This window comes from Leptosomus discolor, chromosome 12 (assembly GCF_034619465.1).
Source record: "Leptosomus discolor isolate bLepDis1 chromosome 12, bLepDis1.hap2, whole genome shotgun sequence".
NCBI classification, from domain to species: Eukaryota; Metazoa; Chordata; class Aves; order Leptosomiformes; family Leptosomidae; genus Leptosomus; species Leptosomus discolor.
This window is the reverse complement of record NC_141402.1, coordinates 5,008,626-5,032,505: the sequence shown is the minus strand read 5'-3', so window position 1 is coordinate 5,032,505 and position 23,880 is coordinate 5,008,626. Positions and strand designations below refer to the sequence as shown.

The window sequence follows — 23,880 nt, the reverse complement described above, 5'->3', positions numbered from 1 at the left end:
GCTTTTGATCATGTGTCCTAACAAGCAGTTCCAGCTCCTGTCTCTTCGGCTGAACGGCTCCACATTACCTATTCAAACAGAAGTGACAGGCCACTGCACTACTCTTTGGCTCTAGTCTCACGCAGTGGGAGCTATGCTGGAGACAGAGCCACTGATTAAATATATCACTTTTTCAAGACAAGCAGGTTGTCTGAATCAAAGTTGGACAGAATAGACTCAACATTATTAAAAGAGGATATAAAACTGGAGTTGAGTGATGTTAGGCCAGTTTGTACAGCCTCAGGGATTCACAGACTGACAAGGGGAATAAGGAACAGCAGAACTCATAAAGCAGGGTCAGAAATTAGCTGTGACACCTTGGCCATTTTCCCATCACTTCAGGGCCACTGTGTTTCAAATCCTGTAGTCTCTTTTTTGGCTTTTTTTTTAATGATTTTGTGTGTGTGGAGGGGGAACGGGTGGACATAAAAATCATTAACTACCGAAAACTGCAAACTGTAGTTTTACAATAAAAGATAAAATATTAGCCACATCTTGCCACCTAATACACAGTGTTTCTGATTAGACTGGGGCTTTTTTCCTTGCATTCTCATCAGCCAAATTATTGTCATCAAATAATTTGTTGATACATCACTAGCTCCTCTTGCTCTAAGGAATAACCAAAAGCTGGCGAAAATTACTGAATAGAGATGCTTATTGTATTGCCTTGTTAGTTCATTAACAAATTGGTTTGATTTTTGAGGTTATACGTCTGGCCACTGTCTGTGTGCTATCCGATACACAGACACAGAAAGGCAACAGACACGATACATTGTCTAGTCATTATGGCACAGAAACAACAGATGCACTGAAACTTAGAGGAACTATCGCTCCAAGTTTTTAATTACAACTGCAGATAAAACAAAACCTATTAATAAAGCTACAACAACCACATTAAACTAAAAACCAGCTAAAAACACAAACAGTCCACAGAGGAAACAGAAACTGAGGTAAAGAGAGGTTATTTTAATTAGTGAAGCATGTGCATGCCAAATCTATAAAATTTCTATAAAATTACTTCTGGGCTATTCCGTAAAAAAAATGTTAAAATTATGATCCAAATTCTAGACAGATTTTTTTCCAGAACTACTCCTGCAGTAATTCCATTGAAATTAGCAGAGTCACCTCAGGAATAAACTTAGTTCAATATTTATTTTTCACTACCGCAAGTTCTTCTGACATTTTAACAAACCTCTGCCCGATGTGTTAGATTTTGTTTCACTGCAAATATTTAAAAGTAATCTGCTTGTTACATATTTAAGATATGATAAGGAATGCTAAGACCTACACTGAGAACCAGAGCTGTTTTAAATATTGAAAACACAGGTAAATTTGAAGATAGAGTAGAAAAAGCTGAATCCTGCCCTCATGCACATCCCTTAACATGTGCAGCACGGCTATAAATGCAAACAAAATTCAGTCTTAAGGTGGTGTTAGACTAGCAAGAAATTCAGTACAGAGCTCTTAATGGTTTTGGTGCCACTGCACCAGACCGTAGTGTTCAGAATTCCTCCAGATGGGTGAAAGAGCCTGCTGGCTTCAACATTTTCGAACAAACAGAAGAGTTTTCAGGATGGGTTTTTTTAGGTTCAGTGAAGATCATGATTCACCATAGAAGGTGATATCACATCAAGTTCTCTAAGAAACGTGAGCAAGCAGCAGTGCATTACAGCTTCATGTCGAAATATGGCAAATGGTTATGTAAAGCATTAAGCAAAACTGTTAACAAAAAGGAAGATGAAAATAAACAGGCATTCATACATAGGGCACTGTGCCCAGGAACTCTGGGCACCTATGTAAGTAAAACTAAAAATATATTATGATTAATAAAAGAAAACAGCTATTAGATACATTCCAAAATGCTAGGCTGTAGAACAAGACGTTTTGGCACAGTTTTACCGATTGGCAGCCCATGTTAAAGACCGACCCAAGACTGCAGCAGAATGGGTGCTGCTAGTCAGGACAAAGCAATGCTAACAGGAGCTATCTGCAGATGTTTGCACAGCACTTGCCCTCACAATTGTGTTTAACAAGGACTATTGCACCCTTTTTTCATTAATATTACAATCTGAACTCTACAGAAACACCACCACCTCTTTATGTTATTAAAGTAATGCAGAAGAAGGAGGATTTTGACACATTTACAACTATTAACTCTTGCTTCATTTTGGAGATCAGCATGCCAATGACTAAATAAGGAAGAAGCCTGGCTACAAGTGGGAATTCATCACAATCCAAAACACACCTACGAAGCACACAAACACATAGTTCAGAACACTGAATTACATTTTGTTCCTGGTTTTCACTTTGTGCCCATCAGCTATGCACTGGAAAGTGAGAGCACGCACGCAGGGCTAAAACTCAAATTATACAGGTGAATAGGACTCAGACAGGGCTCGAGCATACTACCGGTGAAGTTCACAACAAAGCCCTTCTTGGCTTTAAAGACACCAGATCAGTCCTACAGCGCAGAACTAGAGGCCTTAAAATAAACCATATTTGAGCTCATACCTGGGGTGATGTGTCCAGTTCTGGGCTCCCCAGTACAAGGAAGACATAGTCATACTGGAGAGCATCCAGCAATGGGCCACAAGACAGCCAACTGACTGGAGCATCTCTCATATGAAGAGGGGCTGAGTGAGCTGTGGGTGTTCAGCCTGGAAAAGAGCAGGCTCCAGGGGATAATATATAAATATCTGATGGCGGCAGTAAGGAAGACAGATCCACACTCTTCTCAGTAGTGCCCAGTGACAGTCCCAGAGGCAAAGGGCACAAAAGGAAAAGCAGGAAGTTCCCTTGAAGCTTTAAGAAAAACCTCTCTTAATGTAAGGATGACCAAACACTGAACAGGTTGTGGAGTTTCCATTCTTGGAGATACTCAAAACCTGATGGGACACTGCCCTGAGCAACCTGTTCTAGGCAATACTGCTCTAAGGAGGGGGGCTGGACCAGATGATCACAAGCAGTGCCTTCCCTCAGCCACCCTGTGATTCTCCAGCTCTATAAAACCAGCATCAAACTGGGTACAGGAGAACATGGATAGATTGCCACTGAAACTAACACAGTAAAGCTCCTTCACTATTGGCTGATACACTTGAAAGAAGAAAGCTGCTTTTAATGATGACATCCTAAATTTTATGATGCTGAACTGAGCAGTTCTTTGTAAAAAGGATAAATTCAAAATCCAATTTCCTCCCTCACATTATAAAACACTCAAGAAGATTTCCAAATTTTTTAAGCTCAAATTCTTCCCATTACAAATTTCAGGGAAAACAAACATGTCTAAAAAATATTTAAATAAAGTAGTATTTTAAATGGAAAAAATGAACTACTTTTTTCTTTCTAATTCTTATTTGTGTTTAGTAATACACAAAAGGAACACTGATGTTGAATGGATTTAGTCTCCTTAACTTAATATTTGTTTGGGGTTAGTTAGCATGACTGAAGACTAATCTTAATAATCATTTGTTGTTTCCACTGGAGGCAGGTTTCCCTCATGAAAGAAGTGGCATCTTGGAGTTTCAGACTAGAACACAGAGGTGAGAGTAGCTGCTCTGTCTGTTAGGTGAACCAGGCAGACTGAACATGTATCTGGCTCGTGCAGCCAGGCAGCGAATGCCTCTGTCTCTCTCGTGGCAACCAAATAAAGTTGTCAAAATTATTTTTAAGTAATGATAAGGTATCTAAACCAAATACTGTATAGAAAAATAAGGAATATATCAACATTTAAAATGTATAAGCTGCTGAGCATTTTTACTGTCATTTCTTTAAGAAAAGCAGATCTAATTAGCTGTATCTCTAAAGTGCGTACCTAGCATTTTTATTATGCATTATAACATTTTGCTTAGAGTTGACATTTTTATTCTGACAAGCACTGTCTGGAGAGCTCTCAATAAATAATACATTTACAATTTTCAGTAAATAAGCACTGGACACAAATCGTTATCCTTACTTACAGCTGCCCCTCTCTAATAGTGCTTTTACAAGTAAGGTGACTATTCAGTCTAATGCAATACTCTCAGTGCTGGAAAGATATTTTCATTCATTACCCCAGTCACAAGCACTTAAAGCACTTTTAGGCCCTGTTGCAAAACAGCAGGAATGGCAAAGCAAATAAGACCAACTAAAACTAAAGTTCATCACCAAAGAAATCTGAGGTCGTTCATGCTAGACTTGGAACTTGGAAAATACAATGGCGTACAAGACCGGCCACATTCGAGCCCTATCTTTCCCTCATCTTTTTATTTACATTAGCAATTTTAGGAAGGGAAGTATTGCAGTCTAGTCCCTACTATTAACCTGATGACTACAAAATGTGTTTCAATTCCCATTTTAAAGCATGATCTGATCATAACATTGTTTGTGTCACAGTACATCAGAAACCAATGAAGTCTGAATTTATTTTGCTGCTGCCAAGATCATGCAACAGAAGCAACTCTCTGTATTTTCACAGCTATTTACACACCTACACTTTTCACCATGGATCCCAATGTCGGTTGTACTCATTGATACTGAACTTGCCTTTCTTACTGCCCTAAGGAAAAAGATGACTTTTTAGATATGCTTTTTGAATAATGCTTTCGTAATACTAATAGCATACAAATAGTGTAAAGATAGCAGATCTTATATCATGTCTAAAAAGGAGACAAAAATGTAGAGAAGCATAGTGCAGAAAATTGTATAAAATGAGAGCATGGTGACAATTTGTCACACAAATATCAGATGAAATTAATTTGTATCCAACAGTGGACGATGTCAGAATTGAGAGGCACAGTGGGATTCAAGAAAAAGACGAGATGACCCCAGAAGGTAAGACATTGGAAAGCACAGTCACTGGGGAGGAAGTGGTTGGAATGGTCAGTAGACGTTAGCGTTGAGAAGATTTCGTCCTGTTTCAGTTTGATCTGTCTCTGTCTACAGCTCGGATTCAGGGACAATGAAGAAAGGCTGAAAGCCCATTTGTTCTAATGAAAACAATTTTACTCATCTCAAATATTTAGGGCTGAATAAAGACAGTTCCTCAATGTAATATGAGCATCTCAAAATGGTGAAAGTAAACATCTACTCAAAAAACACTTTAAAGGGTTATCATAGCTAGACAGGATGTCCCAGTCTTCCAAACTGGGACCTGAATTTCAGACTCTCCCCACATCAGGATTCAAACTATGATCAACTCTGTTTATTAGCAAAAGCAACAATTTTGCAGGGGTACAAACCTTCAACAAGAAAACAATCTGCATTGGGAAACTGAATCGCCAGCTAACTGCCTGACAGTAACCAAGATGTATTTTCGCCTGACAGGTCCTCATGTGACTATTTCCATTCCGCTTCCAGCAGATCCTATTATGAAAAATACTACCATCACACTCGCAACATTCTTGTTGATAATCCTTGAAAACCTTTTAGCAAAAACATGATCTTCATAATCTATTGACTCTTCATAAAGATCTCATTCTTCATGACACCTATGTACAAGTCTGTACTGCTCCCCATTTCTATGCCATGAAAAAATTTCAGAACAAAGAAAACTGAAGGGAAATTTTCAAACGTAGAATGAGGCATACTGAAAAATTCTGAAGAATTACTATACTCTAATCCACACAGAACCTGTGAGTAATGACTAGGTGCTCAAATGCTACAACACTGGGCAGGATTGTAGAGTAGACAGCCAGACAATAAATGCAAAGATAAGGTGGAAAGATGACAACAGGTGCCAGTTTCTTAAATAAAAATTGTTAGATAACATTTAATCACAAAACAGTACTCTGAAAGACTTAAAGGATAGAAGACAGGAAGTGATAAAAGATGCATAAATTCTCATACACCTAGATGGCTAAATAAAAATATGAGACAAAATATTAATGACCAGATACACTATGGTTACACAGGAAAATATTTACCTAAACATAAGTTGCAATCTAAATGTCATTAAACCAAGTTCATTAATTTATTTCTGCTTCAAACAAGAATGAATTTTTGACAGAAAAATCAAGTGCATCAGACAGAAAGAAACTAGGCTGCATCTTCTTTTAGTTACCAAGAAAATAATGCTAGAAACTGCTTTCTTTGTGGTAATGTTCCTAAAAAGTCCTACATTACTCCTGATTTGTGATGTCCTCAAAGGTTGCGCTTCAAACCATACCAGAAAACAAATGTATATGCCTGAACTCTGTCTGTGCTCTGGTCTCTCTCAGCTGTGTCAGGCTTAAAACAAAGAATACAAAACTCAAACTCTCCATTCACTAATATGAAGAAAAAAAAAAAAAAAACAAACCCATCAAAAAACCCAACCCCCAAAATCCCCAATGACAAAAAAATGCATAAATTACAGCCAAAATGGTTTACCAGTGTCCAGTTATTAAACGCTGTTTTTGAAAGTTTAAATTTCTTTACTTCTCAGTGAAGTCAACAGGAAATATGTACATATCTGTATGTGCAATACTTGACTATACTGTCCTTACTGTGATGATGGAAAATTTTATAGGGAAAGTGTTAATCTATTTTCAGTCAATATAAAAGAAATCTTTCCATTATTATAAACTAATGAAGCTGGAGGAAAAAAAATAACAAAACACAAAATCAGAAAAACCACCCCTACTGAGTAGTGAGTAAGATTTTCCCTATTGCATACAAAATGAATAATACATGCGAATCCTTAATTTTTAATTTAGATATCTTTAGACGTATTATATATCACTATGAGTTACATATATCCACCCGTAGAGAGAGAGTACAAACAGGTGCACATGACAGGGAATAGATGGAAATTTATGAATATACTACTCTTTATATAGACGTTCATTATTCCAACATGCATACGTAAAAATCTTTGATCTCTGAATGTTCAGCTATGGTCTTCAAGGAGGAAACAAGAATGGGAAGCAGTTTATAAAAAGCTTGCGCTAGAATTGTGAACCGAGCTTGGCTGAAAAATGATACTGTATACATCGCTCAGAATCAAGGTCAAAAGTGAATTAGGAATCCAGGCCCTGAGTAATGAGGGCTTAGCACTTAGCCGAAATGACATGCCCAGTTTCCAGCTCAGAAGTGCCAGCTGACCTACCAACCTAGCATTCCAGATCTGAAAGGGGGAAATCTGCTCTCCTAGCTAAAGACAAGATGTGTACTACTAATTATTGCTCGTAGAGGCTTATGATGAAGTACAGTAGGATAGTTGTCTGGAAGCCAATTCTCAGCCTAGAATTCAGGCAGCCCAGCAATGTAAATCTCTCTCACAAAAGTGACATAAGCAATATTCTTAAAGAAAGGTCTTTTACCGAAGGGGGATAGAAAGGGAAAGAAGCAATCTGACCTTACTATCTAACATAAACTCTTCATTTGAGCTGTAGCAAGATTTAATACTTGATTGTACTAGCAGATATTTCCAAAGAAAAAGCCAGTAAAACAATCCTTCTGCTCACAGAAAAACTAAGAAGACGAATATATTGAAGTTATCCAAGAGGCCCTAGAGTCTAGTGTTGTTGATTAAATTAGACACCTGTTCATATCTGACCTCTTCTGTCTTATGAGAACACATGTCAGCAAAGTCTTTACATACTCAAATAAACTCTAAATATTTGTAACATTCTTTTTTTTCCTCCCAGTTACAATTTTCTCATCAATTTTCTCATTTCCAAATCATTATAAATTAAGATGCAGGAATGCCTTAATGTACAAAGCATGCACATACCGGACCATGAAGTAAAAAAATGCTGTTTATTCTGTGATGTTGGTAATTTTTGTTCAAACTACAGATAATGCTAAAACATACCTAAAGTATATTCAGTCCTGTATGAGGTGCTCGTGTTCCCAGAATTATACACAAGACATGACACTGGCTGAAGCACTATTATTAAAGAGAGATTAAAACAGCTGTACATTATGCTGAAGCACTCACTCTTTCCTTTACAAACAGACGGTCCTGGATTACAAGCAGCACTTGACCATTTAAATCACTACAACAACCAGATTTAACCAGCTGGGCCATATTCTCTTAGGCAATGCCTGTTGACCTCCTCAGTCACAGCTGCTCAGATGAAATTCTCATTAGACAACTTATTTTCAGAAGCCAAAGGACTCTGATTAAATATATCTATTTAGACACGATAAAGTCTTTTGGTATGTATTTCTTTTACGGTGTTATGAGTTACAACGGAGACCACAAGTAGTATGTACGAGCACATAGACACCCAATATCTGAAGGTATACTGCAAAATATTTAAGTATTTGACACCAGCAACTCATATTACTCAAACTCAGATCCCATCGATGGACCAGGAAACTACTATAATAACATTTAAAAAGACTTGTTGCTGTAGTCACATGGGGGCTAGAGCAGATGACTGGAATTCTTCAGTTCTTTATTCCACTTCTAACTCTACAATTAACTTGACATATGACCGTATGTTAGCCCAATTCCCATAACTACATCAACGGTCATGGAGCTCTTCCCTATAAAAGATGCTAACATGTACTATTAATTTCTTCAAAGGAATGATGCAAGGTTTCAAACCGCACAGATATTACACAGCAGTATACAGTAGAAATAAATGTCTTTTCCCCCTTACATTCATTAAAGCAATTATATTATCCTTTCTATTTGCTAAAAAAATCAGCAGGTGTTTTTCAATTTGGGTAAGCAATTTTGTGACAGAACAGGACTTATTACACAAATGTCTCCTCAACAGCATTGGCTGCATACCACCTTAGGAAAAGAACTCCACAGAAACCTGTTTTAAAGGATAAATGTTAAAGAGCATCATGTACAGTACATGTGTGATTAGGCTATTAATTACGTTGTTTAAAAGAGACAATAAACTGGTAACTTATTTTCATAATCTCAGACCTCATTCCTCCAACTGACTCTGCACTGGATCAGTTGCAGCACCCACAGTCACAATAAAGATCAGAGTCTTAAAATATTAAATTAGTATTAAATCTTAAATTCATTTTTAAATGTTATTCCAATAAAAAAAGTATGGAGAGTTTACTTCTGTCTAATTCAGAGAAACCTCCGATATAGGTATTGAAATCTGTCATAACAATTTTGATATTGCTAGTCTGCACAGAAGTTTAAAACCATTGGACATTCTAAGGGTAACATCCCGAAGAATTTCCAGTCTTTCTATTAATGATTTTTTCATGTTAGTTTATATGGTACCAATCAGATGTTCATAAATTATTTTCCGTAAAATGGAAGTGACCTTTTTTCTACAGAAAATGCTGGACGAATTGAAAAGAACTTAACGTGAAAATACAATCAACTACCTTTGAACTTACAGGCAGACTTTAGATTAGTTTTCAGTATAATGTGGTCCATAAAAGGCAAGATTATTTTATAGATCAGAAACGACCATTGTTTCACAGCTGATGAGAACACACAGCATGGAAGGCTCAGACTGAGTGAGAGGAATCTCTCTGCTGCACACATACCTCTCTCAAATCAATTAGTGTATACTAATAGGAAGTACAAAAAATTCTTGAGAATTCATACAAAAATAAGCTATGAAATGCCTGAATCCTTACAGTAAGAGACTATGTTTAAACTTTTTGACGCACAATTTTATTAGCACACCATTCAGTATACTCCTGGAAAAGTCTTAGCTGTGGTGTCACTATAATCAACAGCAACTTGAATACTCCTGCGGCAAAGTACGAGCCAAGACCTTTGATTAGCATGGAGTGTCGAACGACTGTTACTGACTGTAAAACACAACTTTGCCAAAGTAACATTTAAAATAGTTTTCCTAGTCTAACCACCAAATCTAAGAAAGCAATTTTTAAAAGAGTGATCTTTACAGCTGAAAACAGACAGATGGTAGTAAAGAATCTGGGACATTCTCTCTTTAGAGATGTTTCACCAGCTTCAGAAAGGACACCTATAGAACGCATTTATCTATGTACTGGCATTTAACAATTATGCCAAGAAATTTGAAAGTCTACTTCCATCCTTATGATGTTATCCTGTATTTAAACATATTATTGTGTCAGAATCGATTTTAATTGAAATCTACATTGCTACATAGAGCCAAGCCATCCTAAAGTGCACTGTTTGAAGTGCATTGTGACCATAGCATGAAACAGAAGGTAAAATCATTCCGAATTCATTCATATTTCAAAGAAAAAAAAAAAAAAAAAAAAAGGATCACTAAGTTCTACTACATTACAAATACTCTTCCTGGGTTATTTTTAATGCTACAAAACTGGTAAAATAACTAACAGAACCCACGCAGATGCAACCACACCTGTTTATCTATTTCAGAGCCTCCTGCTCTCACATCTTCCCTGGTTCACACTCACGTATGAGCTCACAGACTAGAAGGTACTGTTGCAGAAGCAACCAAGACTTCATTCTACTTGACATGGGGAGAGATTTTCGTGGTGGACCCTCACCATGTGCATACGTATACTGATAAATGTGTTCTCCAATTCTGTTCAGTTCCTATCAAAGCCAAAATCTTAGCAAAGTCGACAAAAATATCTGAATAAGGACTGAATACATAAACTGCCTTAGAGATCAAAGATTTGTCCTCATTTTTATCTCTCTCTTTTAACACTTGTAACAATATCTGAGCAGACTGTAAAAAAATTGATTTCTTCAGCCGCAATTCTAGATATATAGGTCAGAACTAGGTACCTTTTACACTTAAAACTGTTTCCCATTCCCCTAGCCACAGATACTGGGTCATTAACACGATGAAAGACAAGAATTTCTAAGGCAAAACAAACCAGCTCATGTTTTATTCATTCCTATTGTCTAAAATAAACATTTATCTTTTAAAAGAAAAAGAACAAATACCACTGAAGAATATCCCTCACAAGTCTACAACCAGTTAAGAATTCACCATAACCTTTCAAGTAAGAGTTGAGTTTTCACCTAAACCGACATTCTTGCTTTGACTCACCGACAACCAACACAATTTAGAAAGTTAAAAAACTGGCATATTTGTCTAAAATCCCTAATGGATCTCAAACTACCATTGCCATGGTAACCTGTGAATAACTTTATCCCAGCCTTTGCCAATTATACAATTTTCTGGCTCTTGATACCCAACACATTCTTTATGCCATAAAATTATAGGGTTTGCGGGTGGGGAAACTGTATCGGTCTTATCCAACACATACCCTCTTGCTCAGTCCTGGTCATTTCTTCCAGTTTCTTCTGCTTCAGTGTGTCCACCACATCAGCAAGGCTTCCTTTGCGGCGTTCTGGCGTTCCAAAATTAACACTGGTCATTAGCTCACTGCGGTCACGACTTCCTTCGTCGGGCTTGTTTGGTGAGGTAGAGGTATTTCGGAAGGAATATAGGGAACATAACTTATTACTCTCCGACTCCTGCAAAAAAAACACAATACAATGTGAAAACACGGGCTATTCTCTTACATCATAACAATCTCAAAAGTGTAAAAGTTGAAAGCACTATTTATTAGTCTGTAGTACTAATGAGCCTACACGTATCCTCCAGTTTCTAAAATGAGCATTATGATTTGAATTTCTCAGTTTCAGTACTTCACAGGGCCTCTTTTTTCCTTAAAGCCAGTCCTCTCCATGCTTCTAACAATTATACTTCATGCCTGAGATACTCTTCATCAAGGATTTTGCCTGTCAGAAACAAGCCACTTCAGCACTCTTTTCAATGAATGTGTTAAGCATTTACAGTTTTCCTTAGTTGCTTAAGTAAGGACAATACATGTAGCACTAAGAAAGAAAATACAGCCAAGGACAAATCATTCCTGGGTAGATCCTCAGCTAATGGAAAACAACATAACTAAAACTAGAAAAAGAGTTATGCCAATAATGACTGAGGAGCAAGGAAGCTACTTCACAGCTAAACAAAGTTTATGGTGTGTGTCTACCCATGCTCGTTCACTGTTCTTTAAATTAAACCTTTTCTTAAAGAATGAAGGTTGTAAGCCTTCTAATACACAAAAGGAGATGTTACTTTCCAGGCTAACATAGACAAGAATGAGCAAGGAAATGAACCTATGGCAGAACAAATAGTGTACGCTGATACACAGGTATTGAGACTACATGTACCAGAGAAGGTGTTATACAGTCAAAAACACACAAAGAGAAGCAAAAAGGATTCATTTCCCTTGTCAATAGATAATGCATAGTGTTTGATCAATAAGCTAAAAAAAGGCATCAGAAAGCAAGAAGCAATGCCAATTCTCCTCAGTTTTGTGATACCACCCAACAGTCAAGTCCTTTGTGAACTTCTCTGGCTCAGACTCATTCTCCCAACCATAGCTGCAACATTCACTGCATCTCTGCTTTTACTCTTTCAGCTAAAAAGAGCACAAATTCTTGAATTTGCCCTCAAAAACTCAACCATTGGAATTTCTTATCCACTTCCCCTTCCAAAATAATTATTCTATTTTAATTTTTAATAATACTAGGCTATAAGTGTTAAAAATATGGGGTAAAAAAATATGGAGAATTTTTGTTTGTGTTGTGCCTAGAAATGTCAGTATGTGTATTCAAAGATGTAAAACAGATTTTTTTTAATGTTAAAGAATAATAATAATAGTGGCAATATATTTAAGAATTAAGAGATTAATTAATAGTTGTAGCAAAAATCATTCTCCCAATACATATTGTTCCCCACAAACAATAATATTCCTACTACTCTATGAGCTGAAAATACCTATCTACAGAGAACCAAAGAAACTTGTGTTGGGAAATGTCCCAGTGGAAACAAGGTCTGAAGAAAGATGGACTAGAAAACGTTAACCATCAGCAACAACTTCAGACATAAATTTTTGCTCCAGTCTTGAATGGATTATGTAGCTGTGCAATGTAACAAAAGAAGCAATGCTAACAATGAGCAAGCGTGGTAACTAAGGACTGTGGACTGCATAGGAGGTGGTGGTGACAAATAGTCATCACACACAGCAGTATACAATCAGCACAGCATTACTATTGCCATTGGAGGCAGCGTTTGCTAGTGATGCTGAAAATTACAGGAAACGAAGATGCTATCACATCCTAGCAGTAGCAGCACCCCTGTCAACACAGTAGGAGTGACAGAGGTTTTGTAAGCACAGACAGAGAGGTGACATGGGACAAAAACTGTACCTTCACTTTTGCAACTCTCAAACATTAAAGATTTTTTTCATTCCATTCATTTGTATTCGTTAAAGCATCAGACATCACAAAGGACAACAACATCTTGGACAGACCAGGTACAGAGCTGAATTTATTTAGTTGCCTTTAGAAAAGGCAGGCTTTCTTATCTTCAACTGTTTCTGAAAACCACTTTGCATTTTTCTTAAAACTTGGTCTAAGTTAAAAGTGAGATGAAAAAAAGCATCTTGTAAAATTTTTTGAATTTAAAACTTGAATTTCTAGAATACATTTCTGCAATGAAGAATTAATACTATATAACATAGCATTTTCACCTTTGAAGACTACAATATAAGAGCAGCTTAGTAATTTTATGTGAGTTTGTTCTCAAGAAAGCAACATCCTCTTACACTACATGAAGCATATCCATCAGGCTCAATGCAGGGTTTTTCAGCCTCAGCTGGCTCTCAGCAAGGAACACTAACTCTATTGTTTAGGTCGGAAACAAGAAGATAAGGCTAATCTGTGGAGCAAGTAGCAATGACTGTATGTTCTTCCTCCTGATAACCTATCCTCTCCCTCGTCTGGATGCGTACATGGTCCAGCACAATATCGCTTCATTGCTAATGAAAGAACCTCCAAATCCAGCCTCTGTATCTCTGATGCCTGCCTAGGCACCACATCCACACTTCTTTTTCTTGCCCAAAAGACTGTAACGTCCATAATGAAGATGAGACAAGTTTAAACTCCATGCAAATGATGTACATTTATGGAGCAGAGGCAGAATGACAGCCTTTGCAACAATAAGGATCTGTCCAACTAATAGCATATTTTATATTGTCAGTTTTGTGGGTAATTAAAATGTAGAATAAGAATAAACAATAAAAGGTATCCCTAACATTTTTGGTTCTATTTGGCCCTACAGCTATAGTATTGGGGTCACTAAATAGCTAATATATTTGCAATGTATTATGTGAACTGTCACTCTAAGAAACCCAGCAAGGATGACTTTCTCAGACCCATCTTTTTCTGAAATCAGAAATGATTAAAAAGAGTGGCTGAGGTTTCAGAAGAAAGGCACAAACTGAAAGGCATTCAAGGATTAAATGGGTAAATGGAAAAACTGTAGGCCAGTGCAGTGTAAATACTTTATCCAATAACAGCAGAACTCAGCTAAAAAATTCTAAATCAGTTGCGTATACAATTATCTACAAGAAACAAAATCAAATGCATTCTGTGATTCTAGATAAATTTGTGGATAATCTGCAAATAAAATGTAGCTAAAATGAAATATTGAAAAGGCTTCAGAAGGAATTTTATAGCTGTGCAATCAGAACAGGTATTTTTACTCATATCTATCTACTGTTTGTAGCTTTCTTTTTTATTCCAACCATATGAACAGGTAATATTGACCTCACATTCATGGCAAACTAGACAGATCAAAAAACAACGGAGGAAGGGAAGCATTTCTATCATATTTTCTCTAGAAAGGTGACTCAACTGTATTTTAAGCGAAGTTGGTACTGCAGCGTTCCGTTTGTTGAAAATCAAATAAAGGTTGAAGCAAGTTTATAAATGAGTTTAGTTTGCTTGGTGGACCTTACAATCTTTTGCAGACCAATGCATGTCACGTCTATGTCCCAGCACCTCACCCACAGCATGATCAAAAGTGCAATTTTCACATACATCAGATGCAGGCCTGGCTATCAAAAGTTAATTTGCATTGACATTCAGAAGTAGCATGCAGATACACTCCTAAAGGAAATATATCCTTATGGCCCAGGTATCCTCTGAAAAGAGACTAGTGGATTACGTGTCTGAGAGAAGAGGTGTATCATCTCTCCAAGTTGTTTGTTGGTCCTTCTGCTTTAATGCGTAAGGTACTCTCACTAGAAATCTGAAGTCCAGGATGGAAAAGGACCACCATGCTTCTTATCACAGAACAAGAAAATAAACTCATGGTTAGGAAAGGAAAACCTGGTTCTTTTGAATATGAGAGGATTCAACAATGAAAGTGATCCTATACTTGAGGACCTTTATGAAGCCACCTTTTACAGAACAAGGAAGCCCAGCTCATTTGACCTGAAGCAAGGAAAGAAAGGATGCTATTATAGGTATTTTTCATGCTTTTTCCAAGAGCATGGAAGAAAAGGTAAAGACAAGTAAAGTGCCTAGCCAAGATTAACTCAAATGTTTTCATTTTGCAAAATCTAGCTAAGCAATCATTCAGCACTGATCAAAATTCTCCACATAAGTCAACTTTTCTCAGCATAAGTGATAACAAGAAAATGGGCAAGAGAATATGTCAGGTAAGAATGTCCATCTAACGTATTTGAACACAATGTGGTGCCCAAAATCATCTGGTAACTACATAATACACTAGATAACTGACACATCCCAGAATTCACAGGTTTAAAATTCATGTGTTTCTGTAAAATGGTATTTTAAGTCTAAACTTGAAATAGTATCTTCAACACAGGACAGGTGCATTTTTCAAGGTGTGCTATATTTACTGATTTCAGTGATTTCCATGTAAGGAGGGATGGAAAAGGAAAAAGGAAAAAATCTTACAGTATGATAAATAGCAAACATTTAGTCTATGGACAAAAGATTTAACACAGATCACACGTCTTCATCCAATGTTGGCAAAATTAGGTCACGGTAAACCCTACATGTTTTTGATCTTGACCATATTAGGATTAATTCAATTTCCAGTCAAGGACTAGAACAATATCGACATATTAATAAAATCAAAATATGTCCATCTGAAGCATATTTTACTTCCATTAAGAATGGAGTGCTTCAAAAAGAAGAAATTTAAGAAAAAGCTATGTTTGTAAAATTTTGAATTTGGTCCTAGCGGAAGGTGTTAGTTAAAAGCATTGCTTACTGCATATAACATAACAAAGTGGGTTTCTTCTCAGTTTGAGCCAAAGAGACATCTGGTGCAGATTGCTCAGGATTCCCCCGTACCTTTGCTAGACTTCTAGAACTATCCTCCCACTCACAAGCTAATATTGAATAATTGTAGAACAACTTTTTATGCCCATACCAAAATACACAAGGGTATTGCACAAGGATTTTTTGCCCATCACAATGGTGGCATTTCCAGCCTAGCCCTTAATAACTGGCAAATAATAACATTTGAAGACAGCTTATTACACAAAATTAGGCATAAATCTGACTGCTTAAGGAACAACATGTGTGATGATTTTACATCTTGAGCTTTCCTCTTTGCCTTAGTGTGTCAGATATCGAAATGTTGTAAATTGAAGACTTATTTATTTGCAGAGATGACTAAACCAGAAAAATCTTACTGCCCAGCAACTCAGAAACTGAGAAGCCAAGCTCAGTCTGGACCACTATTCCAGCTGCTTGCTATACAGCAGGGACAAAATTGACTTTATTTTTAAACATTGATTTAAAAAAAACCAGAAATTAGCAACACATGAATACTAAAATACTATGCATGGCTCACTCAGGAATAGGTAGCACATGCATGGAATCATACTTCTACATACCCCTAAAACTACCTACCACCTTACTTGCATGTCAATGAGAAAATAACATTAAGATTTCCTGTGCAACATGGCAAAAGCTTTCCTAGGTCTATCCTTGGCTTTTTTCATGTTAGAGGGGAAACCTACTTCTTTAACCAAACCCAAATTTGCTTTGAATGTATGTGGTCCAACAACAGTGTCCTTAGTCTCATCAGCTTTCCAGGCTGCCTAGTGTAAACAATGAGTGGCCTGTTGGCCGTTCCTTTTAGAGTTGCTGTGAATGGCTCAAGTGTAGTTTTGCTAACAGCAGAAACAATTATGAATAATTACAAACAACAGCTTGGTATAAAGACGGGGACTCTTTGTGACTACATAGATGGTATTTTCTTCACAGTCCGTAATAATTCCTTTACAACTGTTACATTAAGATAATATGTATAGATATTTTAACATGCCTCATTCTGAGAAAATTATTTTTAGCATTACATGCACTAAATTTCACAAGTTACATTGGTAACATCCCTGAAAAAGAGAGCTGCTTAGTCTCTATACAAAGGAAGGAAAATCCTTATGCTATCTTAGATGCCTCTGTTGAAATGGGATTGAACAAATAACCATAATTTTCCTGTTAACGTAAAAAATGTATTTTCTTGTATATTTAGATTCTAACAGCTTAATAAGTTCATTTTCCTATCAGTGGTCCCACTGGTTTTAACAGGATAAATGAGGGAGTACTTCTGTAAGTGACGTAAATAATAGTATTTGAAGTTGGCCCAGTACTTTTCGTATCAGAAAGCTAATGTTTATAGCAATATCTGCAAACCAAATCATGAGCCAACTCGTGTCAACTTTTATGAAGTCCTTTCACTTCCAAAACAGAGCAAACACACACAAAATGACAGTTCTATCTGTGAAAGACTGTAGGCTAAACCCAAGATTCAATATGCTTGCTCCTTCATCTGAATGGCCAAAGTACAAAATCCAGGGGCTGCCTTTGGGGGCCGAGAAGCATCATCTCAGTTTAGGTACTCCACAATCATGAGCGGAGATCTGGCTGTCCTCATAAGGATCAAGGACAGGCCAACAGTCTGATGAACTAGATTCTCTGGTCAGGAAACTTAGAATTGGGGAGGGCACGAGATTGTGGATTTTAATAAAGAGAGGTTGCAATTCCTTTATGGTGACATTTGTGTTTCACGTAGGGAGGACAGATTCTGTCTCAAAAAGAGAAACTCTCTGAAGGTGAGAAAAGAGGACAACTCAGGAACTGAAACTGGGCTGTACAGAATCAGGGTCACAGTGTTAGTTAGCAATTTAAGAATAACTACCTTCAACTTTGATTGAAAGTTGACGACTGCAATCCTACTCAATAGCCAGAGAAAAAACTGTTTCTGTAAGAGTTCAACTGAAATCAGAGGATGAATGGCCAAGAAGTAGTAGAAAGCAAATATTACTAACATAAAATGTGTTAGCTGAATTGCTTATTTCCATGTGGATGAGGCTTTTCTGTTATAAAGGGATATTTATCTGTCTCTGCATTGAATGGGACACATGTAAACACCCCAGGAAAGTTGGATATCCAGAGTGGTTTTGATTCCAAGTTCTAGAGGCATGCTGGCACTTGGAACTAGTGTGGAGTTAACATCTAATGAAAGCAAATGTTTACAAAATCATTTCCAATCACTACATTAAATAAGGTTTCCCATTTTGAGGAATTTAATTAAATAGAATTAAAAGAAATTGAAAATCTAAGTGATCATTTCCAATTCTCATCTGATTAAAAAAAACAACAAAAGTTTTATTAAGAAAGATTTATTTAAATCCAAGGCTTGAGAATGACTGCTATGAGCTATTGAGAGAACATAATTTGTAAAGTCTCAGTAAATTATGCTAGTGGGAGGGCAAATGGCAAGTAATGGAATAAAATCCCAAGTCTTTAACTCAGCGTTTATTCTGATAAAACTTACACTGGTTTCACTGCCAAAGTATAGGCTAAATACAGGCTGTAAAAGGCTTGTATTTTGTATTTTACCCACATCTCAAAATCTCAAGAAGAAACAATACATTAGTAAACACTAACTCTAAGACAAGAAATAATACAGAAAAAAAAAAAAAAGAGGAAAATAACTTCAGTTTAGATCAAAGGTTTAAAAATGAGACTATATAATAATCAGGCATACATGATACGAAGCTGGTCTTATGAGTAGGCCACTGCAAGTCTGGAGATCTCTTTGAAAGAAATAGGCAGGGACTATTTTTTTTGTGTGTGTAAAATATGACCACATAATTACAGCAGTCTGTTCATACTCAGTTGGAGCAAACCAAATGAATCCAGGTACACCAACTTTGGGGTAGAGTGATTTCAGAAGGTTACAGTTTTTCAGCTATGTGATTTAAATATTTCTCTTTACAAGTGAGCAAATCTGTGAAAAATATTGACGGGCATTTTGCTGCATTCCAGAATAGAAAATCACCTGAATATTCTTAAATACAACGACCAGTCACTTCTATATGGTAATCAACTCACCCACAAATTATATGCATAAACTCGTGTGTGCTTTTGTAAGAGTTAGATGCTAAGGATTTCCTTAATTATCCAAATACCATATGTCCTAACTCCCTGTGTTTAGGTTCGGTAATAAATCACAACAATATTAAGACTTTGTGCCCTGGACCTTGTTTAAATGCTCTTATTAAGGAAAAAGTAATGAACAACCATTTACAGAATGAGTATTTAGACATATTTTCATCTAAAGTGAAACTGAAGATTCATTGTGATCAGTCCCGGCTGATTAGCACTGTTTACCTTTTGGGTAAACAAAGACACATATTCTGTGATGTATGCTTGTCAGAAGCTGCCAAATAAAACAAGGATTGTGTGGCTTGGATATTCCAGACCACTTTGTATATATCCAACTTCCTCCTATTAAGTTGTCCTAGTTGTCCGGCTTATAACTAGATCTATTGTAAATATCAAAATAAAATTTGTATTTATGTTTTTAGCAATATCAAATGCACATGGAAATCCTTCTCTGTATATAGTTACATGACATGTATTACATGCTTTATGTTTCCCTTTTAGCATTTGCAGAGGAATGCAGGCAGGAAACCAGCCTACTGCATAGAGTACTTGTATTTCTTTAAGGTAAACACTGATGAAACATTTGGAAGATTGAAATAAAAACAAGACATTTATGAGACATAAAGGTATCACATAAAACTGTTGTGAATTACAATAACATTGGCTGAATCCCAGAACAGATAATCCTTATAAACATGCAGGAATGTTGTAAACTGTATATGAATGTCAGCGATACAGTACATTAGGAGATTCATATTACACTTGGTGCTGTGTAACTTTCAGTCCCTGGATTTTTCATGGCCTCACAGATAAAAATAAATATATGTAGTATCTTTCCTTCCTCCATGAAGACGTTTTATGTACACAGTTTTATTATGCTGAACAAAGATACCAAAGTCTGTTTTTTCTTGAGCTGTCAAAGTACAAAAGAAATGCAAAAAGTCCTTGCACAGATGTAGTAAAGTGCTGGATTTTATCTTTTGGCAGGTGCTCAATATGCAGCCCACATAATCACATGTTAATGACTGGAGTGTGTTAATCAGCATGCATACCTGATTCCTTCTTGCCCAAGGAAAAAAAAAAAAAAAAAAGAAACAATTTAGAACGTGTTAATGCTTCTACTTTTCAAAAAATTCATGTCAATATACAGAAGTGAATTAAAAACTTTGCAGAAATTGCTTTATAAAAAACAGGAAACAAGAGAAATGTATAAAATGACTACAAGTTAGGATGAACACAAACTACAAGTCTTTTGTGAAGAATTCAGGTGATGATCAATTCTGTTTAAACACAGTTCACCTTAGAATATAGGGAAAGGTTTAAAATAGACCATGCATTTGGAAAAAAAACTTAATGTCAAAATGAAAATAATAGAAGGATAAAAGGCATGCCAAAAAGAAAATTATTTGATTCTTCTTCAAATAAAGTCAATTTTGTATTTCACCACCCCTATTAGGTACATCATGCTGCACACTTTTAGGAAATTGTTTTATTATTTTTAATATGAAATGTAAACATCTTTTTATGATAAAGCTAGTAAAAATAAGTCCTTGATCTTTCAAACCTTTAGACATGTGCTTAACATTATAGCTGTCAGTAGTCCGAATAAAGTCAAGTTAAGCACATACCTGAATGCTTTTTGAATCAAAACAATGTGCTCAAAAAAAGAATTATTTCTATCTTTTCTGCAATATATTTCTCACAGAAGTCTATTTTATGGAAGAATTAAATATCATATCATCTGCTTTTTCACACCCTTTAGTTTTAGCCAAATCTTCGTGTAAAAATCCCTTTAGATTTTTAGGTATTTATCTCTTTAGTTAGATAAAAATTCTGATGCACTACCTGGCATGCAGAAATAATATCACAAGCACAGTAGAATTGCTTTCGATCATCACAAAACTCAGATTTGTACATGTAAATAACAGCTGCGTGAGCAATTTAACAGATACAGAATTGCCAGAGTTCAGGGCATTTATATTTGATGCATTTTATATGCTCATATCCAGCCTGTAAATGAACCAAAAATACAATTTCAAAACATGTAATTGTATCTATAACTTTTGAGAATTTGAAGTCATGAATTTATGTAACAACAAATTCACAGTGTTTAGCATGCATAAACATTTTTCAGCGATCTTTCCTAAAAAACCCTGAGTTTATTTTCCTTAAAGGGAAGCGCTTTCAACAAGAGAAGTTAATAACAAGGAAAGGGGGGAGTTACAGGACTGTGCTTGTTTTATGTAGAGACAGTAATCACTGAAACATGAAGACATTCAGGATACCATCTACTTCTGCCTTTCTGATGCCAGTAATTTTGCTAAAGCTTTATAAAGTTAAATTTGATACTTGGCGATTTGAAATTATTTTAAAAGGAAAAAATACATGTGGCATTAAGAGATCTTCACTTTTCCACTGCATATACAAATTGCTATCAGTACTGCTGAGACGTACATGCAAACACAGTGGAAAGGTAGCAAGCCTTTCACTCTTTTGGCAAGACGTCAACAAAAGACAGAGACCTGACATAATTATAAAATATATGTCGATGTTGCCATTTGAGATAAAATACAACGAGATACATTTCATTTCTAAATCAAGGGGTCTCCAAATGATGTTATAAAATGTACATATAGCATATATTTGGAGGTAATTAACTTGTATTTCTGTATGTATGTGTGTTTGGCTTTCCTCAGTCACAAGGAAATAACAATTTAGACTTGACTTGCTGCTGGTGTTCGCTGTAACAGTCTCTCACTGCATCATTCCAAGGAACAGTAGAGCGAAAAGATGTGGACACCTCCATTCTGTGCATGCACACTCCGTCTATATAACCCCTATGGCAGTGGGCAGGGGAGGAAAATCAGTGGGAAAAGAAGAGAGTACAGTGACCACCACAATGACACATCGTCACATACAGAGAGCGGCACAGCGCCTGCGAGTTCTTCACAAAAGCTGCCTGTTACCAGATTGTTATATTGGGACTGGAGGTGGGAACAGAATTTGCCTCTCTCTTCTTTTTACTGTTGGGGGGGGGGGGGTGTGGAATTCAGCAATTTGGAGAAAGATTCCAGATTTCATTAGGTTAAAGCTGCTCAAATTTATTGTTCGTGAGGCCCACGTCTAGCCCGTACAACCATGGGAATAAACCATTCCATTCCCCAAAGAAGATCAGGCCACTTGTCCACCTAATTTCTTATCTTGTTGTTGGCATCACTTCCTCCTGATAATTCAGGGCAAAAAAAAAAAGCCTTTGTAATTTCCTTCACAAGCTGTGTGGGGCTCTATATGAATATGGGGATGATTGCTGGTTCCCCAGTGAACAAAGCACAAATTATTATTCCAATTTCTTCACATATTTACTATTAAAAATATTATTAGGATACAAAAATTCAGTTAGCACTAAATTTAGCAAAAGTGAGCATTGTTGGCTTTCCCCCCTTATCCTCTCTCAGTCTGTTGCCCCAAGAGAGCCTCGTTTTGGATCCAGTCTGAAAATTTTACCGTATTTCTTGCCTGCTACTCACTGTCCATGGCAGAAAGCAGGATACTTTCCTCATTATCTTAGTACCACTTTGCCCTATTCCCTACAGTTTCCCGCAGCAAACAGATATGTCCTTAGCCTAAAGTAGATTTTATTTTCTAGTAGAAGTACAGGCCGCAATAAATACCCATATGTCCAGGTATTTTCATATTAAGTTACAGTTAGAAATATACATATCATCTTTTCAGATCAGCAATATGAAATTACAGATATCTTTTGGTTGTTTTATTTTCTCCCCACTGTAACATCAAATTGGCTGGTGATACGATACTCACAGTGTAAGTCATTACAGGTCTGACGTTACAGTTGTTACACATTGCTGAATCTGTCAAATGAAAAGGGAGCACAAAGGGAATTTCCAAATGCAGCTGCTATTTCCCATTTGTTAAATCTTTTTATTACACCATATAAGTACACAGCTGGGAAATACTATAGAGTGGGAGTTAAAACAAAATATTTTGGCTTCCAGACATTCAGAATACACAAAGGACTCAGTGGAAAGCAATGCTTGATATCAAAAGGGAGTGAAAGTTTGAAAACATTTCTAGCCAGTGTGTTTTTTTTATGATAATACAGAATGTAGTTTAAAGGTATCTTATATTACAGAAAGTGCTGCATACCATAAATGTTGGGAAAAACCTCAATCTTTTTTTTCTGTCAAATTCCCTACTACAGTATCTTCACTTAAGATCTGCACAGCCCTTATAGCTTGTTATGATGCACACTGTGTGCTTTCACAAATTCCAGTGAACATCTTAGTAGTTTTAAGAGCACAAAGGATGCAGGATTGTGCCCTTAATTAGATACCACGTAAAAGAGAAATTTTTTCCTCCCCGTATGACCACACAGCATTCTTTGAATTTACTATCTCATAACCAGACAACACACATTATCAGTGCATTTTAATGACAGCACTACTGTCTTTAATTTCAGTGTAAATGGTATAAGCAGGTGCTTCTTCAAATCTGCTTTGAAAGGATCCATCTGGGAAAGGTCAGAAAGCACTTACCTTCTGGGAATTTGGTATTATTAAGTAGAAAAGTGGTCACTACCACAGCACCTATCTTAAAATTGCCCAACCCACCTTTGGAATTTGTCTTTCTGGAAACAAACTCCTATCCTCCCTTTAAGGAGTACAAAATTGCCTTCA

The 23,880-nt window shown here is 36.4% G+C and overlaps 1 protein-coding gene across 3 annotated transcripts in view; it reads right to left on the bottom strand.

The window, feature by feature from the left end:
- The window catches only part of SOX6 (SRY-box transcription factor 6), a 248,981-nt gene that overhangs the window by 207,993 nt on the left and 17,108 nt on the right, over positions 1-23,880 (bottom strand). For all 3 annotated transcript variants that reach the window (XM_086472314.1, XM_086472316.1, XM_086472315.1), the window contains exon 3: positions 11,164-11,374. In XM_086472314.1, coding sequence (XP_086328440.1) covers positions 11,164-11,374 — 211 coding nt within the window. The remainder of the gene's footprint in view (positions 1-11,163; positions 11,375-23,880) is intronic.